Here is a 14,126-nt window from a genome sequence, read left to right on the forward strand (position 1 = left end):
ATGAGGCTGTGAAAGTGCCGCACTCAATATGCCAGCAAATCTGGAAAACTCAGCAGTGCCCACAGGACTGGAAAAGGTCAGTTTTCATTCCAATTCCAAAGAAAGGCAATGCTAAAGAATGCTCAAACTACCGCAAAATTGCACTCATCTCGCATGCTAGTAAAGTAATGCTCAAAATTCTCCAAGCCAGGCTTCAGCAATACGTGAACTGTGAACTTCCAGATGTTCAAGCTGGTTTTAGGAAAAGCAGAGGAACCAGAGATCAAATTGCCAGCATCCACTGGATCATCAGAAAAGCAAGAGAGTTCCAGAAAAACATCTATTCCTGCTTTATTGACTATGCCAAAGCCTTTGACTGTGTGGATCACAATAAACTGTGGAAAATTCTTAAAGAAATGGGAATACCAGACCATCTGACCTGCCTCTAGAGAAATCTGTATGCAGGTCAGGAAGCAACAGTTCGAACTGGACATGGAACAACAGACTGGTTCCAAATAGGAAAAGGAATATGTCAAGGCTATATATTGTCACCCTGCCTATTTAACTTATATGCAGAGTACATCATGAGAAATGCTGGACTGGAAGAAACACAAGCTGAAATCAAGACTGCCGGGAGAAATATCAATAACTTCAGATATGCAGGTGAAACCACCCTTATGGCAGAAAGTGAAGAGGAGCTAAAAGCCTCTTGATGAAAGTGAAAGAGGAGAGCGAAGAAGTTGGCTTAAAGCTCAACATTCAGAAAACGAAGATCATGGCATCTGGTCCCATCACTTCATGGGAAATAGATGGGAAAACAGTGGAAACAGTGTCAGACTTTATTTTTTTGGTCTCCAAAATCACTGCAGATGGTGATTGCAGCCATGAAATTAAAAGACGCTTACTCCTTGGAAGAAAAGTTATGACCAACCTAGATAGCATATTCAAGAGCAGAGACATTACTTTGCCAACAAAGGTCCGTCCAGTCAAGGCTATGGCTTTTACTGTGGTCATGTATGCATGTGAGAGTTGGACTTGAAGAAGGCTGAGCACCGAAGAATTGATGCTTTTGAACTGTGGTGTTGGAGAAGACTCTTGAGAGTCCCTTGGACTGCAAGGAGGTCCAACCAGTCCATTCTAAAGGAGATCAACCCTGGGTGTTCTTTGGAAGGAATGATGCTAAAGCTGAAACTCCAGTACTTTGGCCACCTCATGCGAAGAGTTGACTCATTGGAAAAGACTCTGATACTGGGAGGGATTGGGGGCAGGAGGAGAAGGGGACGACAGAGGATGAGATGGCTGGATGGCATCACTGACTCGAGGGACGTGAGTCTGAGTGAGCTCCGAGAGTTGGTGATGGACAGGTGATGTAATTCATGGGGTCGCAAAGAGTCCAACACGACTGAGTGACTGAACTGAACTGAAAACCATAAAACTCTTGGAAGAAAATATAGGAGGAAAGCTTTATGGCATTAGATTTGGCAAAGATTTCTTCTTGGATATGATACCAAAGTACAAGCAACAAAAGAAAAAATATATATAAACTTAATCAAAATTAAAACCATCACATCAAAGGACACTATCACAGAGTGAAAAGGCAATCCAATGAATAGAAAAAATTTTTTTGCAAACCATATATCTGAAAAGAGAATAATATCCAGAATATACAAAGAACTCCTACAACCCAACAACAAAAAATAACCCAATTTGTAAAACAGGCAGAGGTGTGAATTAACGCTTCTCCAAACAGATATACAAACAGCCAATGAGCATGTGAAATGCTCAACATCTTTCAGTTCAGTTCAGTCACTCAGTCATGTTCGAATCTTTGTGACCCCATGAATCACAGCACGCCAGGCCTCCCTGTCCATCACCAACTCCCAGAGTTTATCCAAACTCCTGTCCATAGAATCAGTGATGCCATCCAGCCATCTCATCCTCGGTCATCCCCTTTTCCTGCCCCCAGTCCTTCCCAGCATCAGGGTATTTTTCAATGACTCAACTCTTCGCATGAGGTGGCCAAAGTACTGGAGTTTCAGCTTCAGCATCAGTCCTTCCAGTGAACAGCCAGGACTGATCTCCTTTAGGATGGACTTGTTGGATATTCTTGGCATCCAAGGGACTCTCAAGAGTCTTTGCCAACATCACAGTTCAAAAGCATCAATTCTTCAGTGCTCTGCTTTCTTCACAGTCCAACTCTCACATCCATACATGACCACAGGAAAAACCATAGCCTTGACTAGATGGACCTTAGTCGGCAAAGTAATGTCTCTGCTTTTCAATATGCTGTCTAGGTTGGAATTTGGAGTCAAAGCCCCAGCTAATAATAAAGGGTCACTTTGCTTTGTCTTATACTCTGGGCATGAATTTCCCTCAAAGACCTCCTGGAAGCAGATGAGCAGGGCAGAATCCAGGTTTCCCTCTATCCTAGCCAAATACATCCTCAACCTATTGATCCCATCCTTCAATAGATCCCCATTTACCAATCTCAAATATGTGACCCTAAACAAATTAGGTACTAAACCTAACTTTCAATTTATTCATCTGGCAAAATGAGACAAATAATACAGTCATTACATTTTTTGTTAAGGTTATATGGCTTAAACTATGCAAAATAATATGGTGCTTGACCATGATAGCAGGTACTCAATAAACAGGTGCTATTTTTTACCGCATTTATTTAATTACAAGCAGTGTAGTGAATGTATTTAAAGGATCAAAACAAATATTCTGTAGCAGTGAGTTTCAAATTTCAGTATTTAAAATCCCTGGCAATGCATTTAATCACAGATTTCTGGGCCTCACTGAGACATTCTCAATCAGTCTGGGGCCAGGCCTGCCATTTTTAACAAGCTCTCCAGGCGATACTGGTATGGTTCATTGAAGCAGCTTCATAAAACTCGAGATGAATGCCCTGTTCAAACTGGATCACTTGAAAATTTACTTTATCAACAACCAATAACAAAAATGCATGCAAATCTTACTATGTTTCTTTTCTGGATTATGTACGACAAAGTATCAATTAAATACTTCAGCAGAGATTGGCTAGCTCTGCTTTCCAAACCTGTTCCTCTTACTCCAACTAGACTACATCTTCCTGCCTCCCTTCCAGTTCAATGTGGCCTTGTGACTAAATTCTGTCCAACAGAAACAGCAAAGCAATGTGCACCACTTCCAGGTTTAGTATGTAAGTTTTCCCCTTATGATCTTCTTCTCTGTCCTTCCTTCATGGGCTGGAGGGGGAGAATTCCAACGGCCCAAGGGACAGATAAGCCACAAAATGGAAGGCACCTGGACCCTGAATCACCACTACACGGAGAGCCACCTGCCAGATCCCTGCACTGGCCCATTACATGAGAAAAAAATGAAGTTTTCTCAAGTTAGGCCATGGAAATTTGGGGTTGGTCTATTATAACAGCTGCTGCTGCTGCTGCTGCTAAGTCGCTTCAGTTGTGTCCAACTCTGTGCGACCTCAGAGATGGCAGCCCACCAGGCTCCCCCATCCCTGGGATTCTCCAGGCAAGAATACTGGAGTGGGTTGCCATTTCCTTCTCCAATTATAACAGCTAGCATTACCCTAATACAGATGTCTACACTGATTAAAAGAGAGGGAGCAAGCTTTAACCAAAAGAGAAAAGTCTCCTAACATATATATATGCCCTTCTAAGTGGAACAGAGGCAGTTTTTCAAAAGACATGTGAACCTGAAAATCAAACCAAAACACTGAAATGAACAGGAAGTTACAGATTCTCAAGTCATGTAAGCCTAACCATTTCATGAAACCTACTGTTAGAGTTTCACAGTGTCACAGAGAGTTTAATGAGAGTAACAGATGGTTTATCCTCACATGGTAGAAGAGTGAGAGAATCTGGTCTCCTCTTCTTATAAGGGCACCGATCCCATCATGGAAACTCCACCTTCATGACCCCTTCTAAATCTAATTTACTCCCAAAGACCCCACCTCCAAAGACCATCACATTGGGGAATGGGACTTCAACATATGAATTTTTGAGAGAACACAATTCAGTCACTTATCCTGCCTTTCTGCCTCCCCTGACATAGACAGACTTTTGGAAGAAACCAGGACAACTGTCTTACAGATTGTCCCACATTTTGGATATGTCTGTTTTCACACAGTATTTTATAACTTATTTCCCTATCCCTTATATTTCCTATCAATTGGAAGATGCCCCTAAAACCTCCATTAGATTCAGATGAAGCATTTGAAGGATGAATACCACACAGGTAAAGCTGTCTGCTTCCTCTTGTAACACAACAGGAGGCACATAATACTGGACAGTTCCATGAGGACCAAGGATAAATTTGATGACCTGGTTATAAGATGCTGACTGCCAGACCTCTCTACTGTAAAGGCACCTTCTTTCCTTTGTGATAGATAAGTAATCTGTGGTGTAATATTCAACACCATGCAAGTACCATGTTCCCCCACAACCTCTCACCCATGGCTCTGGAATTCATTGAAAATCCTTGTCAAAGTTAATTGTCTTTGGGGGTTGTGAAATGGTGATTTCTAATTACATCACTCCAAAAAGGCTCTAAGAAATGTTTTCAGGAAATGTCATTTTTCTAACTTTAAGATACATTTTACTTCCATTTATAACTTTTATGTAACAAATGCTACCTAACCACATAACTGATCTGTTTCTAATGCATTTTTTGCTATAAAAAATTTGTTTGCTTTATTTTTTAAATGTTTCAATTGTAGAAGTAATGGTCAGTGTTATAGAAAGTTCAGGCCATTCAGAAGAGTATAAAAGGAAAAGTAACATCTCCCTTTCCTCCCTCCCAACAACTGATCCCACTGTCAAAGTTTGTGCCTCTTTCCAGAGATGCATACATGTCATATGTAAATGTATATATATCATGTTTATGTATTTATATCACAGGACTTTAAAAAAATAAATGAAATGCTATACATACTGCTTTGTGCCTTGTTTTTTCCACAACACTAAGTGAGCTGCCTTAAAAGGACATCTCAAAACACCTTTTTACCAACTGCACAGTATTCCTTAGTGGGAATGTGCTGTAGTTTAACCAGTTCCTTCTTAATGAGTATTGCAACTTGTTCCTGCTGCAATGAATATTGTCATCTATATAATGTAACACGCTAATGTGATTATTTCTGAAAAATAAAGCCCAAGAATGGAGACTACTGGATAAAAGAGTAGAACAGCTACCTTATAAATTATTTTCTAAGTATTAACAAATGGCCCACAAAAAATTACAATGTATACCTATGGCTGATTCATGTTGATATTTGACAGAAAACAACAAATTCTGCAAAGCAATTATCCTTCAATTAAAAAACAAATAAATTTTTTAAAAAAGGAAATGACAATTCTCATCACTCCCACTAACTGTATCTTAATGCCTTTTAAAATTACAGCAGGACTCTACCCAAGTAGCAATGCTGGCCAAAGAATCACAAGTCTAAATTGAAAATGAGAACTAATATTTACCAAGTAAGTAGGAGAAGGCAATGGCAACCCACTCCAGTACTCTTGCCTGGAAAATCCCAAGGGCAGAAGAGCCTGGTGGGCTGCAGTCCATGGGGTCGAGAAGAGTCAGACACGACTGAGCGACTTCACTTTCCCTTTTCACTTTCATGCATTAGAGAAGGCAATGGCAACCCACTCCAGTGTTCTTGCCTGGAGAATCCCAGGGACAGTGGAGCCTGGTGGGCTGCCATCTATGGAGTCGCACAGAGTCGGACACGACTGAAGCGACTTAGCAGCAGCAGCAGCAGCAGACACACCGCACTTGACCTTTACAATACCACAATAACAAAAATTCTGTGAAGTGAGTGACGCTGTCTCCATTTTTGAAAAAAGGAAACAAAGGTTCAGAGAGCTTGCCCAGGGTTACACAGCTTTATAAGTAAGAGGGCCAGCATTTGAACCCAGGGCATCTGGTACCAAAGTGAGACTATACAGAGCTTCCCAATTAACCAGGAAGAGTGTGGTTCCGAAATGTTTGCTCACAGGCTCAAATGTTAATTTCACACTACTGCAAAAAGCCATAATTTCCCCTTTCAGACTTTGCCTATGAACCCTCCCTCAGCCTGTGCTTAGCAATCCAGCACCAGCAAAACAACAATGAGCCCACGGTCCACGGAACCTGGAAGGTTCTGACCAACACATACTTGAAAAGTTGATAGGTGTGGAGGAGGGGCAAGCGAGAAGCAGGTGGTAGGCTAGCATGACGAAGTTAGATATTTTGGACCCATATCAGCTGTCACAAAAACATGGGGAAAGTGGAACTACTGTACACACAAGAGAGAACCACAATTAACTGACACAGTCTGTTTATGCCACCTTTCCCTCCTCAAACACTTGCTATTTTTGCTGCACAAACACAAGGGGCTTGGTAACTTTAGGATGGCACTTAATCACATACAGAGCCAGACAGCCGGGAGCTCCCTGCACTGACAAAACAGGTTAGACTGATGCCAGGCGAGCGCCTTATCCGCTGCCTTGCAGCCCTCATCACAGGGTCTGGGGTTGGGGGGGGGTGGCGGCTGCCTTCAAGGTCCCTGGAGAGTCTATGGTCACCTTCCCTGGTAGCTGCCTGGACCAGTGGTCAGGGAGGAGGAGTGTTTCTAACTGTCCCTTGGTGGGTGGTGAAATTCCTTTCCATTTAAGTGCTAAGTATTCACAGCATGTCTCTTACAGTCCTTAGGTGCTTTGGGATCTACCTATGCACACCACTCCTAAAGTACATCACCTCTTCTTTGGAGACAATGAGATAAAAGGAGAAAGGAAAAAGAGGAAAAACCTCCCACCTTTCCCAGTTTTGTCTCCATTCCAGACCCAGGGCTCCGAAAGTTCCACGGGTACAGCCAACAGCTGAAAAGTCACAGAAAATTAATAGCAATTTGATTTAAATAGGGAGTAGTGGGCATCAAACTGGATGATTTGAGAAGTATCTTAAAATGCCACAAGAATGCCACAGAATGGAAGCAAGGACATGCTATTAGGTGATTCCACTTCCAAAGTTCAAAAAAAAAAAAACACAAAAGTATATAAAGTGATGTCTTCCCTCCCACCCCTATGTTCCACCTACCTTCTTCCTCCCCTACAAGGAAACCAATGGTGTTAGGCTATTGCATATCCTCCTAGAGATGTTTTATGACTATACCAGCAAATACACATATTATCACAATTTATTTTAATATATTACTATATATTAATATATTGTTTATATATATATACACAATTTATTTTAAATATTAAAGCCTTTCCTCTCAAAGTACCACTTAAGTATTTTTTAAAGTGCCAGGAATTAGATTTTTTTCATTTCAAGGTAAAAGTTTTGAAATTCACAGTTGAACTCTTTCACTCATGAAAACCTACCAATATTTAAAAGTTAAATTGGTTATCTCCATAAATTAACTTGGGCACCCAGTACACAGCAGATACTTAACAAATGTTTCCTTAGATCATTTTGCCCTTTATTACTCAGAGGACACTCACTTCCTCTACTGATATCAAGAAATGAAATCTGATGTCTTTCTACTGAGAAAGAGAAGTCCTGAAATCTGCACTGCATTCACTTAAGTATTCAAAGATTTTCATATTGAATTTTTTAAAATCAGAATTCCTATCCATTACGTGTGTGTGTGTGTGTGTGTGTGTATATATATATATATTTAGTTAGCTAATCAAATGACATCAGAATTCAGATTTGGGGCTGGGGGGGGGTGGAACTTAAAACAGAAGACTAAATATCTCTTAGAGAAAAAGAAATATTTTCTCTCAGTTATAGGCAATCCACATCAAAATATTAATATTTGGCAGAACCTAGGACATCACACATTGACAAACAAATTTCTTACTGCATTTCAAAGTAACACTAAAAGCCAAAGACAGAAGAAAATTACAGCGAATGCTATGAGAGGATGTTGCCTTTTCTGAACATCATCAATTAAACCAGATTTCCGTAACACAAACTGAAACAGTACACTGGTAGCACAATCCCAATGACTAAGAGATTGAGATGAGTTTAAAAAGTACATATCCACAAAGGAAAATTCTACTGTTGTTTTCAAGCCTTAAGATAAAGGTGACTGAGCTCCTAAGAACATGGAGTACTCCTCAGAAAATATATTTTTAAATCTCATTTTCCATGCACTTAGAGCATATATTTATGAGCCCATCCAATCTACCTTCTAAAAGTATTTCACACTGTACTTTAATGAACTGGATCTAGGAGCTATAAAATAAAAATATTTTTATGGCTAAGGGCAATGCTCATTTGCTCAGTCAACCGCCTGAAATGACATGTTTCAACTCCCCACTCTGCTATCAGCTCAGGAAACCTTCGAGCTTACCTGCTTTAGCCTGGGCATCAGTCATTTGTCACAGATTGACACAAACCACAAACCTCAAGAATAGCCAGGTTTTTTGTTCACATCTGTAATTTGCAATAACCAAACTCAGTTTTAGACCTGGTCCTGCTTCAATTCAAGACCTGTTTAGGCCAGGTCTCTTTAAAACCTAGAGGGCTCCCGGAGAGCACTTCATAACCTTGGTGACCATGAGCCAGGGCTGTCAACAATCAAGAACCATGAGTAAGTAAGGCCCAGGGCCAAGGGTAACTGTCACATTAAAGATTAACGTTTTCACTTTCCATTCTCTATCACAGAATCCTGAATGGAAATTGAGTGGAGAGATCCCTCCAGTATAACTGATGAAGTCAAATGTTTCCTACTGGGAACAGTCATTAAGTGGACGCATCTATTTCACATGAGGATGCCAATCTGGGCCTTAACTCCATTGAATTAAATTCAAAAGGAAAATACTTGGTTCCCGTTTGAAGTCATGTCATGGTGGGCAGGTGTGAGGGTGGAGGGGGTGGCATGGCAGGGGAAGAGGGATGATTCAGATTGCGGCTGACATCCATGCAGTGACGCCAAGATTTGTGCTGACCCTTGTGTATGTAATGAATGCACCATGTGCCATTAAACTCAGAAAAGGATGATGGCATAGTCCATCTTTCACAACAAAAGAAGGCTGACTCCAGAATTAAAACCACTATTTTTCCTCTTCATACACCCTTAAACGTTATCGTCAAAGCAGCATCCTTGTTACAAACGAAGGAATGCAAAAGCTCCTCTTCTCTTAAAGAAAGCAAGTGGGTATAACTTCCCACTTGGACACAAGGGTGGGAGGCGTGCCCATCTTCCCTACTGGGCCCGCCATGGTGGTGCATCACCGTAGGTTTTGGACCACTCTCACCTTTCACAGTGCTTCAAGCTCCGACTTTATTCACAAGACATCCGGAAACACAGATGTCAGAACTGGGCGCCCACCCAGGTTGACCATTGATGTGGCATCCACCAAGCCCCGTCAGTCCTTACCCAAGTCGAGGAAACCTCAGCCCTTACCCACCCTCACGGTGGCCTGCCTCCTGGGGCGGAGCGATCCCTAGGAGGTCACCCCCTCCTGCCCCGCCACACACATCCTGTGGAGCTGAACTGGGGCTGGGGGCGGGGGCGCGAGGGGTGGGGTGCGAAGCTGAAACAGAAACGATTGGACTGAACCAGACCACCCCGGTGCCTTTCATTTTCCCGGTTCCCCTGGAAGAAACGTCGAAATGAGGTGGAATTCATTTTCATGGTAATAGGGAGCCCGAAAATGCAGACCGTTGACCTTGGGAGCCGAGACCGTCTCAGCGGGAAACGGAAAAGAAACGAAACACGTCGGCAAGTGAAGGGGGAGCACAAGGCGGCGCGAGGCAGGAAAGGGGTGGGGAGAAGCACAGCAGCTCGGGTGCCCGAGGGGAGTAGGGGACGGTGGGCGAGGGTGCGGGGTGTGCTCACCGTAGATCATGGCCAGCCCGGTCTCGTGCAGGAAGCGAACCCGGCGGTGCTTGAAAAGCCAGATGGTGAGGATGGTGAGCGTGAGCAGCAGGATGAAGGTGAGCAGGCTCACGCTGTCCTGCCGGTGGCTCTCCTCTGCCTCCTTCTCCGTGGCGAGCTCCTCCATGGCGCTGCTGTCCTCAGCCGCCGCCCCAGAGGAGGAGGCCGCGGCCGCCCCGCGCAGCCCCCGACCCAGCAGCAGCGGGAGCAGCGGCATCAGCAGCAGCCGCGTTGGCAGCGCCCGGGCCGCCCGCCCCGGGCCGAGGCGCGCCGCGTCACCAGGCTCCATGGCCCCAGCGCCGCCCGCGCCTCCTGCACGCTGGGACCGGCAGCCCGCACCGTCGGTAGCTTCCCCCGGCGCCACCGACCTGCCCGAGTAGCCGCGGCCGCTGCAGCTCCTCCTCCAGCTCGCGGCGGGCAGGGACCGGGGACGCGCCGGGAGTCGCGCTGGGGGAGGGGCGCACGCAGTGCGCAGGATCCCCAAGCACCGCCCCCAGCCCGCGTACCTGTCCGGCCCCCCGCCGCGCCGCGTTACCCGCCCCCCACCCACCCACCCAACCCTGTCCAGACTCCCTTCACCCCTCCAGCGAGGTCGCCTATCGCCCTCTAGCCCCCGGGCCGAGCCGCAGGCCCCTCTCCTCACTGCGCTCCTCCCTCGGTCCCGGCGTACCTGGCCAGGCCATCTGGACTCGCGGGGCCGCTTTCTGGGCACTCGCCGCCGCGCTTCGTAAATGGGACGCCAGAGGTCGCCCGTGCCTGGCAAGAGCATCTTCTTGGATGTGTGGTCTCGATTCCTGTGTCTGGGGCCACTTGAAATGTTTGATCCCCGGCCAGTGTGTAGGCGCTCTGGGCCCAGTAAAAGTGGCAGTTCTGGAGGAGCCCAGGAACCTTGAAGCCACGGTACCCCGGTAAACCTCTCTTCCCGCATCTCTCAGAGTGACTTCCAGCATTCCGGGCTTCCCAGAATCCGTCAGGCTTCATTCAAACAAACCTCTGCTTTAGCCTAACCCAAAGTGAGAACCAATAAGGGATTAAAATGAGGGAGCAGTGTTAAAAATAGCACCTTCATCACTTGGCAAGTAGAGGGACTTCTTTTTCTGCACTGTGAAACTAACCCTCAGGGAAGCGGATTGAACCAAAGGAACTGGACACTTGCCCTTCTGGGCGGCTGAGCAGCAGGTGGTTCAGTCAGTTCAGTGGCTCAGTCATGTCCGACTCTTTGTGACCCCATGGACTACAGGCACACCAGGCTTCCAGTCCATCACCAACTCCGGGAGCTTGCTCAAACTCATGTCCATCAAGTCAGTGATGCCATCCAACCAGCTCATCCTCTGTTACCCCCTTCTCCTTCTGCCTTTAATCTTTCCCAGCATCAGGGTCTTTTCCAATGAGTCAGTTCTTGGCATCAGGTGGCCAAAGTATTGGAGTTTCAGCTTCAGCATCAGTCCTTCCAGTGAATATTCAGGACTGATTTCCTTGAGGATTGACTGGTTGGATCTCCTTGTAGTCCAAGGGACTCTCAAGAGTCTTCTCCAACACCACAGTTCAAAAGCATCAATTCTTTGCCTCTCGGCCTTCTTTATGGTCCAAATCTCACATCCATATGTGACTACTGGAAAAACCATAGCTTTGACTACGGACCTTTGTTGCCAAAGTAATGTCTCTGCTTTTTAATATGCTGTCTAGGTTGGTCATAGCTTTTCTTCCAAGGAGCAAGTGTCTTTTAATTTCATGGCTTCAGTCATCATCTGCAGTGATTTTGCAGCCAAGAAAATAAAGTCTGTCACTGTTTCCATTGTTTCCCCATCTATTTGCCATGAAATAATGAGACCAGATGCCTTGATCTTCGTTTTTTTAAATGCTGAGTTTTAAGTCAGCTTTTTCACTCTCCTCTTTCACTTTCATCAAAAGGCTCTTTAGTTCCTCTTCGCTTTCTGCCATAAGGGTGGTGTCATCTGCATATCTGAGGTTATTGATATTTCTCCCAGTAATCTTGATTCCAGCTTGTGTTTCATCCATTTTGAATGATGTACTCTGCATATATGTTAAATAAGCAAGGTGACAATATATGAGGCAGAATTACCTTGGTGGCCCTTTTATGTTGATCTCCTGATAGCCCAGGGAGTTTTTGATGATTCTTAAGACCAGGCCCAGCTCCATCAAAAAAAAAAATTCATAAAGTGGACTCTGGATGATAAAGCCTCTCGGAACAAATCCTGAGGAACTAGAATTTTTCAATCCACCTTATTCGCCTGGTCAAGGAAGGAAAGAGAGATGGAATTAATGAATCACTGAATTCCCAGTGCCTAGCTCTGTGCTCATAAGTGTTTGCTGAAGCACTCTGAATTCTATGCCAACTTTCCGTATTTTTTCTCCCAGAGGAGTTTGCATTTTTACGAGGATTCATTGAAGAAAGCAAAGCTTAACTAAAAAGTAATAAGGGCAGAGATGGCATCAGGTAGGAAAGATATTTGGAGCACTGCAGATTTCCTGATTCCCCTTCAAGTCCTTTCTGCCAAGCCTATTTAATACCTTCTTTGCAGCAAGAGAATCTCTTAGTCTAGATTTTAGCTAGCATCTTTCCATATTCCTCCAGCCTGTCACACAACCTCTACAAAGTCCATATACCTTGAAGTTTCATGGAAGTTCCCAATGAAATTGCAAACACTCGAGAAAGTTAACCAATGGGAAAATTTGATCTAATTTCTAGAGACTCACTAAAATCCATTTTGCTGAAAATTGGCCATACTGATCCTAAAATTTGATATTCAACCTCATAGATTCCAAAAAGTCAAGAAAAGAGCTTCTCTTTGTAATTCACAATGAGAACAACTTAGAATCTACCTTAAAAGTACAGATTTCATAGTATTTACAACAGACTATATTGTCTAAAAGTGCCAGAAACCATGTTTCCAATCTCACATATTTTTCCAGAACCTTTCCACTCCCCCATTAAGAGATGTCATCTATATTCACTCCTTGAACCTTGGTAGACCCTTACAGCCACCTCAAAGAACAGAAGTTTGCAACTTGGAAAGTTAGGTCATAGAAGGCAATCTGGTTCCTGCCTGGCTCACTGTTACACTCTTGCTCTCCACTCAGTTTGGAGCCCTGAGCGTCCATGTAAGAAATCTGGACCATAATGAGATATCCACCACCTGTCAGAATGGCTATTATCAAAAAGGCAAGAATAACAAATGCTGGCGAAGATGTGGAGAAAAGGGAACCTTTGTGCACTGTTAGTGGAGATGTAAATTCCAACATGTCTATAGTGGTGAAGCCACTATGGAAAACAATATGAAGAGTCCTCAAAAAACTAAAAATAGGGTTTTCATATGATCCAGCAATCCCACTTCTGGGTATATATTCAAAGAAATTGAGATCAGGTCTTGTCAAGATACCTGCAGCCCCATGTTCATTACAGCATCACTCACAATGCAAAGATATGGAAACAACCTAAGATCAACAGATGAATGGATAAAGAAGATGTGATATATATATATAGCAATATATAATATTCCATGGTGTATATATATATATATACACCATGTTATTCAGCCATGAGAAAGAAGGAAATCCTGCCATTTGCAACAACATGGATGAAACTTGAGGGCATTATGCTAAGTGAAATAAGTCAAGAGAAAAACAAATACTGTATGATCTTACTTATATGTAGAATCTAAAAAAGCCAAATTGGTAGAAACAGAGTAGAGTGCTGGTTACCAGGGACTGGGGACATGGAAGAGATGGAGAGATGCTGGTCAGAGAGTGCAAACTTCCAGTTATAAGATGAACAAGTTCTGAGAATCTAATGTATAGCATGGTGATCATAGATAATAATACTGTACCATATACTTGAAAGTTGCTAAGAGAGTAGAGCTTAAATGTTTTCACCACAAAAAAGAAGGGGTAATTATGTGACAGGATGGAGATATTAGCTAGTGGTACAGTGGTGATCATATTGCAATGTTTATCAAATCAACATGTCATATTCCTTAAACTTACACAGTGTTATATATCAATCATATCTCAATAAAGCTGAAATTTTTTTTTAAAGAAATCTATCTATCTTGACGTTTTCATGCTGGAGAAACCATGGAGAGACCACATAGCAGTATAGATGAATACGACTGAAGCCCCAGCTTTTTGAGTGTTCCCAGACGAAATGCCACACACATGAATGAGTGAGCCTTCTGATTATTTTATTCTCAGCTACCATTTTACTATAAATATATGAGAGACCCTCCCCAAGGAAGAATTATCTAGC

The 14,126-nt window shown here is 43.6% G+C and overlaps 1 protein-coding gene across 2 annotated transcripts in view; it reads right to left on the reverse strand.

Moving 5' to 3' along the window:
- Nucleotides 1–10,241, reverse strand: part of SLC9A7 (solute carrier family 9 member A7) — a 175,401-nt gene extending 165,160 nt beyond the window's left edge. For both annotated transcript variants that reach the window (XM_040265778.1, XM_040265777.1), the window contains exon 1: nt 9,821–10,241. In XM_040265778.1, the coding sequence (XP_040121712.1) occupies nt 9,821–10,148 (328 nt within the window). In that variant the 5' untranslated portion in view covers nt 10,149–10,241. The remainder of the gene's footprint in view (nt 1–9,820) is intronic.
- Between the last annotated feature and the right edge of the window lie 3,885 nt (nt 10,242–14,126).

This window comes from Oryx dammah, unplaced genomic scaffold, assembly GCF_014754425.2.
Source record: "Oryx dammah isolate SB20612 unplaced genomic scaffold, SCBI_Odam_1.1 HiC_scaffold_23, whole genome shotgun sequence".
In the NCBI taxonomy this organism is placed as follows: Eukaryota; Metazoa; Chordata; class Mammalia; order Artiodactyla; family Bovidae; genus Oryx; species Oryx dammah.